We start from the raw sequence: 22,161 nt of genomic DNA, 5'->3' as shown, positions 1-22,161 counted from the left end.
GCCCTTATCATCTTTGTTTCTCTTCTCTGTACTCTTTGTAGGGTCTCAACATCTTTTCTGTATCATGGTGTCCAGAACTACATGGGATTCCTGTTCTGTCTTCTATGGTAGGTTGTATTATTTGTTCCTTTTGTGTGAGGACAAATGCAAGAATCTTGTCTCTGCATTATGCTGAATTACAGTATGACATGATCACTCTGCCCCAAAGTTCTTGTAAGTCCAGCCTACTGTTTCATCTTAATTAATAAGAATTAAATCTAGTATAGCTGATCCTGTAGTTCCCTCCTCTACTTTTAGAATAACAAAGTTGTCAGGAACTTGTCTGATCTCCCACTTACTGCAGAATTTGTCTCACAGTTGATGTCAGGATAGTTATAGTCTACCATGGTGTGTTTCCTGCACATCCTAATTAACTGATTAGCAAAAGCATATTTGTTTCTTCTGCTTGGCTGGGTGACCTATAGTATACATCTATGTCAATGTCATTCTTTTTTATTAACCTTAATGCTTTCAAGAAGGCTTCCATTCTTTTTTTGTGCATTTCTGTAAACTAAACTGCTCAGTCAGCTAGGATTGTTATGACACTGCTATAAAAAAGGAGAGTGATCTTGAAAGAATTAGGAAAAAGATATTAAAAACATGAAATTGGAATTGGGTAATGTACAGGGCAGAAACAGAGGGAATAAGGCTTAGAGGCATCCAGGTGAATATAGAAAGAATGACTTATTATGATATCTTATTCTAAAAATTAATGAAGTGATGCCAGAAATGCAACTCACTGAGAAAGATATGGAGCATATCTATGGAATATACCGTACTAATCTTAGGCTCATAAGAATGCAAAGATCACAAGTTTTAATTGTAATATTTGTCAGGGCTTGGGTAAGAGATATGATTGTGTATTAGGCTCATGAGCTGGATGAAATAAAAGGGGGGAAGATAATATATCTTTTCCAGGATATAAGTCGGATAATACAAAGAAGGGAGAGATTTAAAACATCTCATTGAAGAACTTACAAAACAAAGTAATAAAACATAAGTGAGGGTTTCTACTTAAACTAATCATTTTCAAACCTCAAGCAAAGGTGATTATTTCTATTCTCTCTGAACTTTGGCAGCAGCATGAAAAATTGTTAAAAGGCAGCCTTGGCTACACAGAGAATTTTATTTATATCTCACCTTTTTATTTTTATAAATAAGGTGGCAAACGTATCTAATCCTCCTATTTGTCCCATAGCAATAACCCCCTGCAATGAGATGGCTTATGAAAAAATGACTGGCCCATAGTCCCCAGCCGGCTTTCATGTCATTGATGGTACATGTAGGTAAAAGGGGAGATTAAGTTAAATTTTTTCACAGTCACATTGGAGCTAATGTTTTTGAAAGTCAGCTTTACAACCCTACTATAATATTCCAAACCAGATTATATTGAGGCATGCGCTGAACTGTCCATGAACAGGTGCAAGGGTAGTTATAAATCTTTGCTAGGCAAATATGTTCCTCAAATGCCTCTAAAACCAGACATTTAGAGTTAAGACCACTCCACAAGTATGCGATTATCTTCTGTCTTCCAGGATTATATCACCACATCCAACACAAATTAAAATATATTTCCTGATATACCTGATAACATTTCTATCTTGCCAATTACTTATTAGAATGAACAATCCTTATATTTAAAAAGCAATGAAGAATTGTGAGGTATCACCATAAAGGTATCAGAAAACTAAGGCCTTCTTTACATTTTCTCGTAAGAGCTGACTATATTGCCCACTAAATGACTAAGATAAGATAACCTTTATTGCCATTTCATTATCAAAAATGAAATTTAGTTGCCCGCTCTCAAAGTGAAACACATACATGACACACACCTAAACACACTATATATAACATGTATAGATCCACACCCCTACATATACATAACAAATAAATATAAAATATTAAATACTGTCCATCTTAATATATAACGGAAGGAGGAAGCCTGAGAGTTCACAAGGTTAATGCTGTATGGAATGAAACTATGGCTGAATCTGGTTGTTCTGCTACAGATACCACAAAGCCTCCTCCCAGAAGGTAACAAGGAAAACAAGTCATGAAGAGGATGTGTAGTGTCCCAGATAATCTTACGGACCCTGCTCAAGCAACACTTCTGGGGTATGTCCTGGATGGAGGGGAGGGAACTGCCAATGATCTTTTCGGCCATCCTCACCACTCTCTGCACCGCCTTCCTGTCTGAAGCAGTGATGCTTCCAAACAGACTGTGATGCTGTATGACAGGATGCTCTCGATCGTCCACCTGTAGAAAGTGGTCAGGACAGGGGAAGGAAGATGTGCTTTTTATTTATTTATTTATTTATTTATTTAGTTGCATTTATATACCGCCCTTTCCCTGAGGACTCAGGGCGGTTTACAGGGAATTAAAAAATCCAACATACAAAAGTTAAAACCGAATTAAAAAATATTAAATTGACCCTGTACACAATTAAAACCCTAATTAAAAATTTCTCCTCAGCCTGGGCCCGAGAGCTCAAAGAGCCAGGTCTTCAGGCCCCGGCGGAATGATCGGAGGTCGGGGGCAGTCCTCAGCTCCACCGGCAGCTGGTTCCAGAGGGCAGGCGCTCCCACTGAGAAGGCCCTATCCCTGGGTGTCACCTGCCGGCAATCTCTCACCGGCGGAACCCTGAGCAGACCCTCCCTGTGGGAGCGCACTGGGCGAAGGGCATTTGATGCCGGCAGCAGGTGTTCCCTCAAATAACCCGGACCCAGGCCATGTAGGGCTTTATAGGTAATAACCAGCACCTTGAATTTCACCCGGAGGGCAACCGGAAGCCAATGCAGCTCGCGGAGTAGAGGTGTTACATGGGAGTATCGGGAAACCCCCATTACAACTCGCGCGGCCGCATTCTGCACCAGCTGAAGCCTCCGTGTGGTCTTCAAGGGCAGCCCCATGTAGAGAGCGTTACAGTAGTCCAAACGGGAGGTCACAAGCGCATGAGTAACTGTGCGTAGGGCGTCTCGGTCCAGATAGGGACGCAACTGGCGCACCAGGCGAACCTGTGCAAAAGCCCCCCTGGTCACGGCTCCTATATGGTCTTCAAAATTGAGCCGTGAATCCAGGAGGACGCCCAAGTTGCGAGCCCTATCAACGGGGGGTAACACCTCACCCCCCATCATTAAGGATGGAATAACTTGGTTAACCCGAGATGCCGATATGCACAGCCACTCAGTCTTGGCGGGATTGAGACGAAGCCTGTTTCTCCCCATCCAGACCTGAACCGCCTCCAGGCACCGGGACATCACGGAGAGGGCATCACTGGGTTGGTTCGGGGTGGAAAGAAAAAGTTGGGTATCATCAGCGTACTGGTGATACCCCACCCCAAAACCACGAATGATCTCGCCCAGCGGCTTCATATAGATGTTGAACAGGAGGGGCGAGAGAACCGACCCCTGAGGAACTCCACAAATGAGAGACCTCGGGGCGGATCTCTGCCCTCCTGTCAACACCGACTGCGAGCGGCCCTGGAGGTAGGAGGAGAACCACCGTAAAACGGTGCCTCCCACTCCCAGCCCCCTGAGACGTCGCAGCAAGATACCATGGTCGATGGTATCGAACGCCGCTGAGAGATCTAATAGGACCAGGACAGAGGAACAACCCCTGTCCCTGGCCCTCCAGAGATCATTCACCAGCGCGACCAATGCCGTCTCCGTGCTGTGTCCGGGCCTGAAGCCCGATTGGTACGGGTCCAGATAATCAGTTTCCTCCAGGAACAGAGGAAGCTGATGCGCCACCACACTCTCAACAACCTTCGCCAGAAAGCGAAGGTTGGAGACTGGACAATAGTTGTTTAAAACAGCCGGGTCCAAAGCAGGCTTCTTGAGAAGGGGTCTCACCACCGCCTCCTTCAAGGCGGCAGGAAAGACACCCTCCTTCAAGGAAGCAGTTATTACTGCATGGAACCAGCCTCGTGTTCCCTCCCGAGCCGCATAAGCTAGCCAGGAGGGGCACGGATCCAACAAACAGGTGGTGGTGCTCAGTCTCCCCATGATCCTGTCCACATCATCAGGGGAAACAGGGTCTTATTAAACGTGCTCAAGACCGCCTGATTCCTCCACCTCAGACTCTGCCCAGTCAGAGTCCAAGCCGGTCCGGATCCGAGCGATTTTGTCCGCCAGATGATGACTAAACTCCTCGGCTCGTCCCTGCAAGGGATCCTCTCTCACCTCCTGGTTAAGGAGGGAGCGAGTCACCCTAAACAGGGCGGCCGGGCGATTATCGGCGGACGCGATAAGGGCGGCAAAGTAGTTAGACTTCGCCGTCCTTATCGCCACAAGATAAGACCTTATAAAGGTTCTTAACTGCAATCGGTCGGATTCGGACCGGCTGGACCTCCAACCGCTCTCTAGACCTCGTCTCCGACGCTTCATCTCCCGGAGCTCCACAGAGAACCATGGGGCCCAACGGGATCTGCGACGGGTCAGAGGTCGCATGGGTACAACGCAGTCGAGTGCCCTGGTGGCAGCCGTTTCCCAGGCCTCCACCAGATCATCGACTGGGCTGTGGGTAAGGGTGATAGGTATAGGCCCAAGCGCCCTCTGGAACCGATCCGGGTCCATTAGGCGCCTGGGGCGGAACCACCTGGTCGGTTCCGCCGCCCAGCGGCGGGGGGTGGCATGATGGAAAACCAGCCTCAGGAGGTGATGATCTGTCCATGACAGAGGGGTGATAGACGGGGAGCCCCCTCCCAGATCATCCCAGGCAATGCAGAAAATGCAGGCACTCCTGTGCCAGCTTCACCAGTTTCTCACTATTGAGTAACCAAGCCAGCCTACTCGTTAGCTCCATACCCAGGAATTTGATGTTGGTAACCATCTCCACAGGTGAATCATTAATGCACAGAGAAGTGTGTCTGTGCCTGCCTTTTCTGAAATCGACAATGATCTCTTTGGTTTTTCTGGTATTTAAAACTAGGCTGTTTTCCTTACACCAGTTCACCAACCCCTCAACCTCCTTGCGGTAAGCTTCCACCTTGTCATCATGAATAAGGCCCACTACTGTTGTATCATCTGCAAACTTCACAATATGGTTGGTGGCAAACCTAGCACAACAGTCATGGGTCAACAGGGTGAACAGCAGCGGACTTAGGACGCAGCCCTGAGGAGAACCTGTGCTCAAGAAAATGGTATTAGAGGTATTTGTTCCAACTCGCACATATTGGGGCCTGTTGGTAAGAAAATCAAGAATCCAGTTGCACAGTATTTCTTTCCATTCCTTTGTCATTAAAACCAGAAAAAACGGAAGGGGAAAAGAGTGGCATCAATTCAGCATATGGACAGAAAGAAATGGGTAGTTAAATAAATCATTACCATGAAAATTTAATTGTTCACCATTAGTATCACTTAGTATCATGAAAGTCACAGGTTCTGGAACCCACAATGCATAGCAATGTAATTGCACAAATTATACATTTGGCATTGTTGTTCATCACAACTGATAAAATGGCATAATTTGCATCATTTATTTGATAATGTTTTGGCACACTTGATGCCACTGAAAGCGAACTTTACAGATCTAAATATTTTGGTAAATGGCTTATTTTTTACCTTTATTAATATTAATTTATTGGCTATTCTCTTCTTGCTCCATTCCTGGACATCATTCTGTACATACACTGTTGTACTATATAGAATTCTACTTCTATATTACTTTTTGTTATTAAATATATTTAGCTTGTAAGTGGAACAGGGAAGACAGAGAAATCTATAAAGACAGAACGCAGTAGCACTACAGATAGATAACTGAATATTTCCAGTTAAAGAAACTCTGGCAGAATAGTTTTTACTATAGCACTTTAAAATTATTTTTATTTATAACAGTAGGTTTCCTAAAGATGTTTCTGCCCCAGGCATTCCCTTAAAGCAGAGACATAATACATCTTAACAAAAGTCAGCTATGTCACATATTATTGGCAACACGTTCTTTGAAAAGTGTCACATTTAGAATAAAATCTGATGTTAGATTCATTTTTAAAAACTTCTAAAATAAGTTAGATAATTTTAGTTCATTTTCTGCATTCACATTAAAAGTGATGCTATCATTCATTTCAATCTCATTCCATAAAGGGAAGTCACTGATTGTTATACCAAAATTAAATATCTTCTTAAATACAATAGCTTCACTGAGATACTTTCCATAGGAAAAAAAAGCTTTCAGATAAAAGGCAATCATACCACAGTAGCTAGAGTGGGAAATGGGATATGGCATCATCCTAATGTTTGTATACTAGTGGTTTTTTTTATTTGTTCTTTTTGTGCACTTTGTAAAGAGGGAATATTGATTTTAAGGGCTTCTGAAAAAGGTCTTTTGTATCAAGTAATAAAGTTTCACATGTTGTTGAGCTACTAGTTGTTCTGATCACAAAATTATTTGCTATTCTGCTCATTGGATCTAGGAAAATTATCCTTCATAAAAGAATTATCGAAGAACATACTTTCTTGTCCTTTTCTTCTCTGCCTACAACACTTTCCCCATTAACAGGGAGCTAATTCAACAGTATAATTTTTAAAAGAATATTGTGTCATCTGAGGATAACAAACAGAGTGTGAAGAAATTAGGGCAGGAAAACATGAATGGGGAAATCTCAGGAAAGTGGCATTGTTGAAAATCAAAACTATGTGTTCTATGAGTGTCCAGGAACATCTGTAGAAAATAAGGAAAGCAGATATGTCTCCTGCATCAAATGTCTTACACTGAAGATGGATGCAGACACTGTACCTACATTAGTTTACTTTGCTTGTTCTGACCACATAAGAAAAAGGGTACATGGTTGGGAAGAGTGATTGGGAAAGTTACACTGTACAAAACAGTGTAGTCCTGAAAAAAATGACTTATGACCTTTTGTCACAGTTACAAGCTTTGCAACATTTGAATTTTGATCACATGATCCCCATGATCATGTGATCAAAATTCAAATGCTTGGGCACTGGTTCATATTTAGGACCGTTGCTGTGTCCCAAGGTCAGATGAACACCTTTTGTAACCCTCTGACAAGTAAAGTCAATGCGGAAGCCAGATTCACTTGTCAACTGCATTGATTCACTTAACAACCTAGGCGAGAAAGGTCATAAAATGGGGCAAAACTTACTTAACAAATGTCTCACTTAACAATAGAAATTTTGGGCTCAATTGTGGTCATACGTCGAGGACTACTTGTACTAAGTCCAACTCAGTTATATAAACTCACTGCATACTCACTGGGTCAATTCTTTTAAGTATTTTAATATCACAAGATTGCTGTTGAAAATGAAAAGAGATTACCCCATAAATTGCCTTGACAAAAGGTGGAATATACATCAGATAAATAAATAAATAAATAAATAAGAAGCATGCTTCTATTATGAGAAAAATGCTATAAAATAAAATGACTAAATACAATTGTTAATGGTTTTAAATATGTTTCAAAAAATCCCAGCAAAGTGGAAAATAAGATCTCATTTACGTGCACTTCATCTGTAAAATGGTTGTTTAGCCTTACTGATATATGAGTCATTCATTAAAATCATATTTATCATTAGTATTTTGTGTATATCTTGCCTGGAAAGAGTTGGATCCAGGTAAACATCCATAAAGTTATGCCTAATGAGAATGTGTAAATTCCATGTTTTTAAAAATATCTCAAAACTTTCGTTCCCTTAATTCAGTGTAATTTTAGAGCTTTCTTTTCTACCTGCAGAACAAAGTAATTCAATGAGTCATTCTCTCATAAATAACACTGTTATACCAACATTGTTGAACTAAGAAACATCTTTCATCACTTTGGAAATGTTATTGATGAATTATTCATCCAATAGATGTAAATAAATAAGCACTTGAAATTAATTGCTCTGTTATAAATAAAGTAGGCATTAGTCAATTCTACTGAGGGATACATGGTATGTTTTAGTGCAGGCCTAACACAGGAAGCTGAATTTAAAATGGGTTCAGCATTAAATAATTACTTAACTTTAAAGCAGTAAACAGAAAACGTGTAATTTCTATGGCTCTAGCATTGCAAGTATGTGTTTATTTAATTCTTATTTTAAATAATAATAATGTTCTGCTTTCAATAGAAGAAAACAGTTTTACAAGACAACCTAATAACATAGAAAACACAACAACCTATAAAAACTAATTGCACTCATTTTTCAAATATCTGGCAATGAAAATCATACTTGCTTTCCAGCTCAAATGCTAATATATATGTGTTGGGACAGTATCTCCCATACTGTAACATCATTCTCTAAATGAGATGCAACTGTTCAGAAATTTCACTCTCTGACTGCCACTGACATATCTGCAATAGCAAGAATATTTGCAATAAGAGTTGTAATGAACTTTCAATATAAATGACACTTCATGTACTGTAGCTAGATTCGAAATCTAGGAAAGGTGTTTAGGGTCTGAACCAAAAATCAACAGGAAATTACTGTAGTTTAAAGATAGGCAACTTATTTCCTATCTAAAGGTAAATCCATGTTGAGTTGAATGTACATTTTATTTCCATTATCACTAAAGTTCTCTTGCTGAAGACACACAATAATTTAGACAATGTGCAAGATACACAGTTTATTTATAATTAATATCCTGCATTTATTATTTTTACAAATAAGTCAAGATGGCATACATATCCAACACACCTTCCACCTCCTATTTTTCGCACCACAACAATCATAGAACAAGGTTTGAATGTATACGAGCCTAGTCATCTGAATAGTGAAAAGCTCCAATTGGAGACACAAGCCTTTTGAAAACATTTTGCCCTACGCTTCATTTTTTATATGTTTATTTGCTTATTTAGGTGTTCAGAAAAATATGCAAAAATATTAGTAGCTTATTTGGGAAAGACAAAAGATTAAGGTACTACAGAGTATTTAATGACAAAACAGTAAATGAAAGTTTGAATTGTGCATATCTTAATCCTGCTAACACTCACCAATTTCAGATTTTATTCTTTTCTGAAGGCTAGAAAATGCTTTGTATTAACTAGCACAAATAATACAAGCTACAGCTACAGCAAAGTAGAATGTCACAGCAGAAAACAAAACAAAATACTGGAATTATTATGTGTTACCAGTGCTTTTTTTCTAAAAAAAGGTGCCGGAACTCTCATCTTGGCGGGTACAGGAGGCGGGGTGGGGGGTGCAGTGCTGTTGCGGTCACGGGTGAGAGGGGTGTTGGTGGCAGGCTGCCCCCTGGGGCCAGAGCCGGCACGGCTGGTGCTGTGGGAGCAGCGGGGCCTGCTCTATACGGCGGGGCTGCGCGGAGCGGGCAGCGGACGCAGTGTGGGCCAGGCGATGCAGGGAAAAAGCCCTGCTTTTATGTTTTAATCTTATGATTTTAAAAAATATTGTAAGTTGCCCCAAACCTCGCCATGTGGATTTGCTACAAATATTATATAATCGGTTAATAAAGGTAGAACATATGTTAAATATACATCAAATGATAATATGCTTTCCTACAAAGTCAATTCTTGCTCAATGACAGACCAAGGAGTTAACTCGGAAAGGCAAGAGGAAAATCTAGAAGAGGTCTGTGCAACTTGTAGAAGGGAAAGGCCCACACTGATAAATTAAAAATCTTTGTGGTCTGCAAAGGAATGCTGGTTGGATAATTAATGATTTGGTGACTAGAGGAGCATCTACAGTGTTGGAGTTTGTGGTCATGGTAAGCCATGGAGGCACTAGGCAACATGACTTTCAGGGCAGCCGTGGTGATTTTATTACTTTTTTTTTTAAAAAAAAGTCTGTGCTCTGTCCAAGGGTGCTTGGTAGGCTGCATGTACAGGCCTGGTCTAGAATTTATTTTGGAGCATTCACCTATCTAGAGCAGGCATGTTAAACTCATTTTGTTTGAGGCAACTTTTTATAAAAGAATTGCCATTAATTTGTTTTAATAAAATAATTTAAATCAATTTTCACTTGATTTCAAATTAAATGAATTATATTGGTTGACAATGAGATTTTTTTTAGTACAATTGCCAAATGCAATAAACTGGTTTTAGGTATATATGTGCACTAATTATTTCAACACCAATACATTTTAACAACATATTCTATTTGTAAATGAATGCAAATGCAAATTATACAATTTTTTGTGCAAAAATAAAAGAAAATAACAGATTTAAGAGCTGTTATCATTAGTTATCCTTAGATAAAAAATAATTCCATCATCCAAAACTTTTGTTATACTGTTGCAGAGATATTAACATAGGAAATAGATTATTTTGTTATCTAATTTTACCTTCCAAAAGACAGAAGCAGATGAAAAATGTGAGGTTCTTTCCTGTTGGCTTTTTTTGAATTAACTATTTTACATTCTAAAAATTTAGTTCCTAAAGAAGTAATCCTGTAAATAATTTTAATGTCCTCTTCTAGTGCAGGCTCTTTTATGATTCAAGGACTTCAACTCCCAGAATTCCTGAGCCAGCATGGCTCAGCTTGGAAACCTCTCCCTTTTCCCTCAGCATGGCTGGCTCAGGAATTCTGGGAGTTGAAGTCCACGAGTCATAAAAAAGGGCCAAGATTGCCTAGCAATAGGCTTTCAGAGGGAGCTTTTTTTTTTTTTGCAAAAAAAGGTGCCAGAACGCTGTTCTGAGCGTTCTATGAGAAAAAAAAGCCCTGTGTGTTATTAAGAAAGAACTTAGAAGTCTGATGGAAAAGTGTTAATTAAATATCCAATTTTCAATATATATTTATTTATTAAACTTCTATGCCTCCCATTTCATCCTATAGGCAACTCTAGCCAGCTCACAAACAATATTACTATCAAGATATGAACACAATATAGGATTTAAACATTAGCTTGAAATTTTTAAAATGTGATTGGTGCATTGGTTTATAAATCATCCTATAAATGCACATCACCATATGTTATGTGGAAAGCTACATAAAATAGCAACTTAGTAGAACTAAAAACTCTTAAAACTTAGTGCCCTTAAGCTGAAACTTTTGCTAAATGTGACAACAAGCATTATGTACACAGTCAGCATTTTATATTTCAGGAGAAGTGGGAAATAGTAGTGGCAAAATGTGTCACTTTGTTAACAGCACATAAATTGAATTTTGACCTTATTACTGACTTTTACAATCACTAATCTGGAATTCAAGTTGCAGATTGCATTGCGAAGAAAGCCACATTAAGGCCAACAGTGCTTCAAAACAACTTGGAGAAAAATAACTGTACTGCAGGAGCGTAACTGATAGTAATATGCTCTAAATAATAAGAATAGCAATAAAAAGTATTACCGCCATATAGAAATGTGTTGCCTTAGTGTTTTGACGTGATAATGAATGACTATTGATGGTAGAAACTGTCTTAGGCCCAGTATTCTTTGATGTCTTCACCAACTGAATGGCATGTTAAATGTGGTAGGCACTCATTCAGCAAGCTAAGCATAATTTTCAAGAACAACCTCCCCCTATGCCTGGAGAGAAAATTTTTCAATCAGTGTGGGCTACCTGCTCTAACTTATGCTGGTGAAACACGCTCACAATCGATACAAAAGCTATGAGTCAGCATTACAAGAGAAGATAGAAAGACCTGCACATGGATTAGAGAACAAAAGAAAGTATACAATAACATCAAGAGAGTAAAACAATTGAAATGGAAATGGGCTGATCACATAGCAAGAACAATTGATGGCAGGTGGACCAAGGCAGTCATAGAGCGGATCCCACTTGATAAAAAGAGACCTAAATCAAGATGGATCAAAAGAGACCTAAAACAAGATTGATTGAAGACATCAGCAAGTATTGTGGGCCCAATTGGTAAAAGAAAGCTCAGGATCTTATTGAAAACATGAGGAAGAGGCCTTCACCCTGCAGTTGACAATAATGATGATGATGATGATGATGATGATGATGATGATGATGATGATGATGATGATTATGATATAGAAGGGAAACTTGTCAAATTTGCAGACAATACCAAACCGGTAGGAAAAGCCAACACTCTGGAAGATAGTCTGAAGATACAAAAGGATCCTGACAGACTTGAACACTGGACCGTATCTAACAAAATGAAATTCAATAATGAAAAAAGTAAAATTTTACAATTAGGCAAGAAAAACCAAATAGCTGATACTCATCTCAATAGTAGTAACTGTGAGATGGATAGAACTTAAATATGAGCCAGCAGTGTTCTGCAGCTGCCAAAAATGCCAACACAGCCATAGGATGCATTAACAGAGGGATAGAATCAAGATCAGTGCCATTTTGTAATGTTTTGGTAAGACCACACTTGGAATATTGCATCCAGTTTTGGTCACAATATTGGTCACAATTAATACCACAATATTAAAAAAAAGACTAGAAAGAGTGTAGAGAAGATCAACAAACATGATTAGGGGCTGAAGCTAAACTGTACACTAAATGGTTGTAAGAACTAGGTATGTCTAGTTTAATGAAAAGAAGGACAGGGGATGAAGCAGTGTTGCAATATTTGCAATGTCACAAAGAAGAGGTGGGGAAGTCAACCTATATTCCAAAGCGCCTGAAGGCAGAACAAGAACCAATGATGAAAATTAATCAAGGAGAGAACCAACCTAGAAATAAAGAGAAATTTCCTGACAGTGAGAACAATTTAATCAGTGAAACAAAATGCCTTCAGTGCTCTTCAATATCTTCATTAATGATTTGGATGAGGGGATAGATGGGGAACTCATCAAATTTGCAGATGACACCAAGCTGGCAGGAATAGCCAATTCTCCAGAAGATAGGCTTAAGATACAGAAGGATCTGGACAGACTCGAACACTGGGCACTATCTAACAAAATGAAATTCAATGGTGAAAAAAGTAAGGTTCTACACTTAGGCAGGAAAAATCAAATGCATAGGTATAGTATAGGTGGTACCTTGCTCGATAGTACTAACTGTGAGAGGAATCTCGGAGTCTTAGTAGACAATCACTTCAATATGAGCCAGCAGTGTGCTGCAGCTGCCAAAAAAGCCAACACAGTGCTAGGCTGCATTAACAGAGGGATAGAATCAAGATCAAGTGAAGTACTAATACAATGCTTTGGTAAGGCCACACCTGGAATACTGCATCCAGTTTTGGTCACCACGATGTAAAAAAGATGTCGAGACTCTAGAAAGGGTACAGAGAAGAGCAACAAAGATGATTAGGGGGCTGGAGGCTAAAACATATAGGGAACGGTTGCTGGAATTGGGTATGTGTAGTTTAATGAAGAGAAGGGTGAGGGGCGACATGATAGCAGTGTTCCAATATCTCAGGGGCTGCCACAAAGAAGAGGGAGTCAAGCTATTCTCCAAAGGACCTGAAAGCAGGACAAGAAGCAACGGATGGAAACTAGTCAAGGAAAGAAGCAACCTAGAACTAAGGAAACTTCCTGACAGTTAGAACAATTAACCAGTGGAACAACCTGCTTCCAGAGGTGGTGAATGCTCCAACACTGGAGGTTTTTAAGAAGAGACTGGACAGCCATTTGTCTGAAATGGTATAAGGTTTCCTGCCTGAGCAGGGGGTTGGACTAGATGACCTCCAAGGTCCCTTCCAACTTTATTATTATTATTATTATTATTATTATTATTATTATTATTATTATTATTATTATTATTATTATTATTATTATTATTATTTTGTGGGTGCTCCATCACTGGAGGTTTCAAAGAAGAAATTGGACAACAATTTATTTGAAATGGTAGGGTCTGAGCAGGGGATTGGAATAGAAGACAACCAACGTCCTTTCCAACTTTGTTATTCTGATGCTGTGATATTGTATTATATTACTGCACTTACTGTATTTACACAAAACAATTGGATGTGCATATATATGTGGATAGCCTTGACCATCATTTAAAATATTGAATATACTGAAAATACTGCTAATCATAAACATATATAAATCTTGCTAGTTAGAACAAATCTCCACCTTTGTCCAGACATCTACAGTATTTCTATCAGTTCTATCACTCTCTCTGTCTCCCTCCCTCTTTCCCTCCATACTAATTTAGAATGGTTCAACAACAACAAAAAAGAGCTTTGATACATTCCCCCTTATACTGGAAGTATAGTGGATATGATAGAATCAAAACAGATTCCCTGAAAATCCCAGTAATTTTTAGAAATGTCATCACTTCTTTCTCAATTTTGAAAACATATTTAGTTTTAATCTTGCCATGACCTCATACTATAAAGAGTAACATCCCCATTACTGACCACCTTTTCTGTAATTTTGCTTTAGTGTTTATTAAGTGCTTTATACATTTGTTACAGTATGTTATTTATGAAACTGCTACAGATGTTCAGTATTTTAATATGCTGCTTTTCTTCTAATTGAATATTGCTTTAAGGTAAAAGAGGCATACAAATAGAGTAAAGAAATAAACACATAACATATGCCAGGGAATATGCCAGGGATAACTAAAATTAATTGACTGATTGGTATCCTCTTTTTGGTTTCATCCTACCCTTATTCTTCTTCAGTATCACACAAGTGGGCTAATAACAAATCTAATCAGATAATTTCAAAAGTGTTATATAAATAGACAGCTGTACCCGACGTAGCAACCACACCACACAGCAAAATTATATTTGGTTAAGAGAACCAAGGCCTGCCTAAGCAAAGAAGTCTCAAGTCAAAAAGAAGATAAGAAGTTGACAACTTAAGCCAAAATTACTAGATGTGGTTACATCGCAGCCATTTTTCTTGTTTCAATTAAATAACCTCTATCAGTTTGGACATATAGGAAACCTTCCCCATCTGCCTCACTGGTACAGAGGCATTAATTCATGTATTTTCATAAATCAACCAGCAATTTCAATTAAGTCAGAAACAACTTGGCAACAAATGCAGTCTTTGCACAGTATGCAGAATATATTTATGTATGTTTCTGAACACTTCTTCCAAAAATAGCCTTAGTAGAACAAATTGCAATATCACCATTACATCAGGAATTATATCATGAATCCAAAGTATGAAAATATTATGTGCTTAATTTATAACAGATTCTCACTCATCATTATGCTCTATCAATTATCTCTACCCATTTTCCAATTTTATGGGTATTGATAATACACACATAGATACAGATTTATGAGGAAGAGTATATATGTACATGTTTGTATGTGCACATAACATATGCACACATGTACACATATACTCTCCAATTCAAATATCCTCCATTTCCTGATCTAAACTGATGCATCTCTCTCTCTCTCTCTCTCTCTCTCTCTCCAGATAGATATGATATAGATAGATATGGAAAGACAGAGAGAGATGAATAAACAGAAAGACAGATTGATATTTTGCAACATTATTTTGAGAGTCCACTGTCTTCAGAAGATAGGGAGTATAGAAAAATACGATAGAGGAAATACAAAATGCTTATTATAGATCAGGTGGAATATATAAAATGCATGACATCTCATCTATACCACTGGTTAAATGGCCCATATAACACAGCAAGTTATAACATGAACCATGGAAACATTTGAGTAAATTTTTGCTGCAAATATTTGTCTCTCTCATTTCAGTAAAGCTTTTCCAGAAACTCTAATGATCTACTGGATCATTATGCTATTTTTAGGTAAAATAGTATAACCTTTAGGCAAGGTTATACACTGTATGTGGTTTTTTTTCAAAACTTATTAGTAGGGGTGTATATCATATTCAACCAAAGCCCAGTTAACAAGATGAAATGGGATAATTTTGAAATGATACTCATTCCCCTGGCATGTAGAGGGCATGCCCTGTTCTGAGCTTTTTCAAAACACCAGTTCTGATTAAAGCTCTGAAAAGCTTGGCAAAAACAAAACAACAAAACTGTCATTGTTTCTTTAAGACACAACTGTTTTATTTAAAGCCATTTAGACCTATTGGAGTTAGTGCAGTGAGGGCCCAAATATCCAACTGCAGCCATAACTATTTCATGGGTCACAGTAATAGTGCATTAATTTAATTATGTATTACTCTTATTTTTTATTTACAATGCACCATATTTTATATTGCTTCTTACAAAGACTAATATTAAAAAAACTGAAAAGTAAACCAGGCTGTTTGTTTGTTGTAACAGGCTCATACATCACAATTCAATTAATAATCGGTTTTGACTTATAGTTCCTTGTAGGTTTTCAAAACTAACACAGCAAGAAATAAATAAAGCTATTGAGTGGAACTAATGTTGTCTCTACAGTACTCTGGTCTTATGTTTATAAATTAAATAAAAATGAGTGTTAGATGAAGGTATGACATTCTCAGCCTCCCTAAATAAACCAGATACAAAATCTGTGCTATATCTCCTCAGCTTTTTATAATGCAATGAATTTGACAATTGGCAGCAAGAGAAAAACAACTAACAGCAAGAAAGCCATCAATTCAAATGTGTGAAATACAACACAAATATTTCAATAAAACCTATTCACAGTTTCCAACAGATACTCAGATCCCCCAAGTTCAAGTACATGGCCACATATTCTGGACCATAAAAAAAGCTGAGACATCTTGACCCCTGGAGATGTTGCCTTCCATCCTTCCAAGGTCAGTAAAACGATCACTGGGACCAATATGCTGACTCTGTGAACCACTTATAGAGGGGCTGTAAAGCACTGTGATTGAAACTTAACATTAAGAAAACGAAGATCATTGAAACTTAACATTAAGAAAACCAAGATCATGGCATCCGGCCCTCTCAATTCCTGGCAAATAGATGGGGAAGAAATGGAGGTAGTGACAGATTTTATTTTCCTGGGCTCCAAGATCACCGCAGACAGGGACTGCAGCCAAGAAATTAAAAGACGCTTGCTCCTCGCGAGGAAAGCCATGGCAAATCTAGACAGCACATTATAAAGCAGAGACATCACCCTGTCAACAAAAGTGCGTATAGTCAAGGCTATGATCTTCCCAGTTGCAATGTATGGCAGTGAAAGTTGGACCATAAAAAAGGCCGAGCGCCAAAGAATTGAGGCCTTTGAACTATGGTGCTGGAGAAGACTCCTGCGAGTCCCTTGGACTGCAAGGCGATCAAACTGGTCAGTCCTAGAGGAGATCAACCCTGACTGCTCTTTAGAAGGCCAGATCCTGAAGCTAAAACTCAAATACTTTGGCCACCTAATGAGAAGGAAAGACTCACTGGAGAAGAGCCTAATGCTGGGAAAGATTGAGGGCAATAGAAGAAGGGGATGACAGAGAATGCGGTGGCTGGATGGAGTCACTGAAGCAGTAGGCGTGAGCTTAAATGGACTCCAGCAGATGGTAGAGGACAGGAAGGCCTGGAGGAACGTTGTCCATGGGGTCGCGATGGGTCAGACACGACTTCGCAGTTAACAACAACAACAAAGCAGTGTGAAGCAATATATAAGTCACAGTTTTATTGCTATTGCTATCTATTTTAGTATTTCTTGAGCTTGGACTTGATGAAAAATAATTTGAAAACACTATTCAATACATTCAGTGAATAATTGTTCATATTTATAAACCCTTATACTAATAATATAAAAATAATATAAAAATAATATAAAAACCTGGAGGAAGCTGAATATCTAGATCCGTACCAATCGGGTTTCAGACCCGGGCACAGCACGGAGACGGCATTGGTCGCGCTGGTGAATGATCTCTGGCGGGCCCGAGATAGAGGTTATTCCTCTGTCCTGGTCCTATTAGATCTATCAGCAGCTTTTGATACCATCGACCATGGTATCTTACTGCGTCGTCTTGAGGGGCTGGGAGTGGGAGGCACCGTTTTGCGGTGGTTCTCCTCCTACCTCTCGGACCGTTTGCAGACGGTGTTGGCAGGAGGGCAGAGGTCAAGCCCTAGGCCTCTTAAGTGTGGAGTGCCTCAGGGTTCGGTGCTCTCGCCCCTCCTGTTCAACATCTATATGAAGCCGCTGGGAGAGATCATCCGTAGCTTCGGGGTGAAATATCATCAATATGCTGATGATACCCAGCTATTCATCTCCACCCCGAATCAACCCAGTGATGCCCTCGATGTGATGTCCCGTTGCCTGGAAGCGGTACAGATTTGGATGGGAGAAAACAGGCTTCGACTTAACCCGGCCAAGACTGAGTGGCTGTACATACCGTCATCTCGTTTAGTCCAAAAGGTTCCATCTCTGACTATTGGAGGAGAGATGTTACCTCCCATTGATAGAGCACGCAATCTGGGCGTCCTCCTAGATTCACGACTCAGTTTTGAAGATCATATTGGAGCCATGGCTAGGGGGGCATTTGCACAGATTCGTCTTATATACCAGTTGCGCCCCTTTTTAGACCGAGATGCCCTACGTACAGTCACCCACGCACTCGTTACCTCCCGTATTGATTACTGTAATGCTCTCTACATGGGGCTGCCCTTGAAGACCACCCGGAGGCTTCAGCTGGTGCAGAATGCAGCTGCACGGGTTGTGATGGGAGCTCCCCGATACTCCCATATTACACCCCTCCTGCGTGAGCTGCATTGGCTACCAGTTGCCCTCCGGGTGAGATTTAAGGTGCTGGTACTTACCTTTAAAGCCCTACATGGCTTAGGTCCGGGATACTTGCAGGACCATCTGCTGCCGGGAACAAATCCCCATCGTCCAGTACGCTCGCACAGAGAAGGCCTCCTCAGGGTACCGTCAGCTAGGCAATGTCGACTGGCGACCCCCAGGGGGAGGGCCTTCTCTGTGGGAGCGCCAGCCCTATGGAATCAGCTCCCCCCTGAACTTCGGATGGCCCAAAACCTCCAATCCTTTCGCCGCGGCCTCAAAACACTCCTGTTCCACCAGGCCGACCTAGACTGACAGGCATCTTATTTAATTTATATTTAGTATTTTTAATTTATCTCCTAAATTCTCTAATTTAATTTATTGCACAGACGTTCTCAATTTTATTTCTATCTTGATCTCTGTACTTATTATATGTTTTGCTGTTAGCCGCCCTGAGTCCTTCGGGAGATAGGGCGGGATATAAATCCCATCAATAAATAAATAAATAAATAATAATACTTACATTTTATTAAATATTGTTTTTATAATAACACCAAAATTCTCTTTGCAATGATCATAACTACCTCAAATGTTCTCAAATACAGATGTAATTGCCAGTGTCCAAAGGGCAGGTGCTACAGCAGAAAAGACCTGGGATCCTGCAGAACAAACTCTTTAGAAATGATCCCACAATCCATCTCTTCTGCTGGGATAAGCAGATGCAATTGGGTGGCAGCTATCCTCAGATAACCTGGCCCCATGCCACTTATTCAACATAAGTAGTTCCAAAATTAGAGAGATAACCTTTATTGTAATTTTTTTCCTCTGGGCACAATGGCACACATTAAAAATGAAATTTAGTTGCTTCCTCTCAAAGTTTACGCATACATAACACACATTTCAAACACACTATATACAACATATGTATAGACCTACACCCTTACATATAAAATTATAAATATATGATGAGTTATGTTCCCCATACCTATTATCTGCATTTCTAGAGTAAAGATTTGCAAGAGTTTCAAAACTAATCTATTCAGTAGAGAAAAGCTGGATATATATTATTCAGCTCAGAAAATTATTTTCATTGAATGTAGGATGTCATGGAAAGGAGAATGATTAAACATACCAAAGTAAAATGTGATGGAGAATTCAAATAGCAAGCAGAAAATCAACGATTGAAAGCAAAACACAAAAATAGATTAAATAATATTTTATATTTAACTACTGGTAGGTGGGCCAGCAATGAAGTACCCTTCATATTGCTTTTGATGGCAGGGGAGTCAAATTTTGATGAAATATTAGAGAAATCTCAGCACTTTTCATAAAAACATGGTTCAGGCATGAGTCATTTAAAGGAAATCAGAAATTATTTTCTTATAGAATGGTATTTTTTTCTTTGCTCTGAATCCTATTTCAAAGCACACTATTTTTAATGTCATGTATTTTAACAAAACTCTTGTTTATTTTCTTTTAATTGGAATTTGAATGTTTGTTAATACATCTTCATTAGCATGTCTGCATTACTCTGCTCCACTGGAACAGAACAGCTATTTGAGACATAAAAAATGAATTTAAAGTGAAATATCTTCCTCCCCCCCCCCACATCAGCATTTTTGAAGCTGCAGGCAACGCACTGCATCTGCAGTGAATCATACAGAATGACATCTTAAATGAAGGAATGGATAGCAGAAATAAAAGGTATGACATAACAGTTCCATTCTAATATCATTAGTACTGTTCTAGCTTCTCTCCACCAACACACAAACTTTCAGGCAGGAATGCTCACACTGATATGATTAACATTATCATAAAGACTGAAGAGCATTGTACTTCAGCAATGCTGATGACTACATGCAAATACTGGCCTTAAACGAAATGAGAGAAAACCACTTAACAAACTTTAGGTATAATACTTCAAAAATACTGCAATGCAGGATGACCATTTTTCACACCGTAACAAAACCGATTTTTGTAAATTCTGGCCCAACAAACAATCAAACAAACAAAAGACAGTGGTATTCTACTCTGCTCTTTGGGGATCACAGCATGCAATGATTAAAAAGCTGATCTATATCCAATTTGTCAATGTGGTTGCACTGAGAAAATGACGTAACATTTCTCAATTTCAACATTTGACAGAACAAGCTAAAGCCTTTATACCAGAAAACAAACTAAAGAGTTGTCAAATGTTGGCAGCAGCAAGAATTTCAAACATCCTCTTTGCATTAAAGCACTCAATGGTTTACAATATGATCAGCTAAACCACTTGATAGCTAGTTCCATTTTAAATGAATTCTAAGTTAAGTTATACTTCAATTCTTACCATCTACACATGCTGGTCTTGCCCTTGTAGTACCGGCAATCTGTCCTTTTTTACATGCACAACGAGCTGTTTGTCGGGCTATAGTTCTTCGAGGCTGACTGCTGTCTCTGTCCAAAGTAACAATTTCACATGTACCTGCAGCCAACTGACCTGGGGGAAAAAACAGAAACAGGTATCATAGTCAATAACTATTGTAATCCAAAAGAGTCATGGCCCATTGTTGCAACAGACTCTTCTCAATAAATGGAAATTCAGTGGAGAAGTATAGATATTGATATTTGTAACAAAACAAAGGTAACATTTTTCTCATGTTTCATCTTGAAGGAACTGGTGTTTAAAAAACAAGCTGGTTCTAGAAATTATTTCAAGTTAACAGTCATGATGATATGCACCCCAGAATTAGGAAGAAGCAAACTGTAGTACTGAACATCTTGACTCATCACCCATTAGTTTTTCTAGAAATGTGTCAATGACTGATAAAGTTCCTTTTCAAACAATTACCAGTAAAATATTTATTGATTGGTTTAATTTATATTCCAAATGTCTTCAAAAGCTGAAGAAGTTTTAAATTCTTCCTTTTTTTTCCTACTTTGGAGTAGGTTTGTCTGATGGACTAGAAGACCTCCAAGGTCCCTTCCAACTGTTATTCTGTTTACTGACCAACTTCACTCAGCATGTAGTCCTCACATGGAACTACATCTGCATGGATAGCATGTAGTAGGGTACCACAAGGTTCTGTCTTAGGCCCACATTTTCATAAATGATTTAGACAAGGTGATAGAAGGGTAACTCATCAAATTTGCAGATGATATCAAGCTGGGGGGAATAGCCAACACTTTAGAAAATAGCCTCAAGATACAAAAGGATCTTGACAGCTTTAGACACTGTGCTCTATCCTGCAAAATGAAATTCAATGTAAAGAAAAGTAAGGGTTTACACTTAGGCAAGAAAAAACAAATGGACACATATAAAGTAGGTGGTACCTGGCTCAACAGCAGTAACTGTTGACTGGAGGTTTTAAAGAACAGATTGGGCATCAATTTGTCCAGAATGGTATTAAGTCACCTGCTTGAATCAGGGGTTGGACTAGAACATCACCAAGGTGCCTGCCAACTATGTTATTCTGTATTCTTTAATTAAAATGATGGACAGACATTAGTGAGATGCTGAAGCTAATACATCCATGGCCAGAAAAGCTCTATGAGTGACTTTGGAAGAGTTACTCTCGCTCTGCCCTATCAATCTCATGGAATTGTTATAGGAAAAAAACAAAAAACAAAGGTAGCACTGTGGACACTGCTTTAAGCAGAAAGAGAAATTTAAATCTAGTAATGTAACATAAGATAAATTAAAATAAAATAAAATAAAGCAGTAT

General features: G+C 39.0%; 1 protein-coding gene across 1 annotated transcript in view; it reads right to left on the bottom strand.

The window, feature by feature from the left end:
* Positions 1 to 22,161, bottom strand: part of TAFA5 (TAFA chemokine like family member 5) — a 300,411-nt gene that overhangs the window by 120,485 nt on the left and 157,765 nt on the right. Inside the window, exon 2 of the mRNA XM_081331547.1 lies at positions 20,787 to 20,936. Within this exon, the coding sequence (XP_081187673.1) occupies positions 20,787 to 20,936 (150 nt within the window). The remainder of the gene's footprint in view (positions 1 to 20,786; positions 20,937 to 22,161) is intronic.

The sequence above is a fragment of the Vipera berus genome (genome assembly GCF_964194415.1).
Source record: "Vipera berus genome assembly, chromosome: 6".
In the NCBI taxonomy this organism is placed as follows: Eukaryota; Metazoa; Chordata; class Lepidosauria; order Squamata; family Viperidae; genus Vipera; species Vipera berus.
This window is presented reverse-complemented; position numbering and strand designations above follow the sequence as displayed.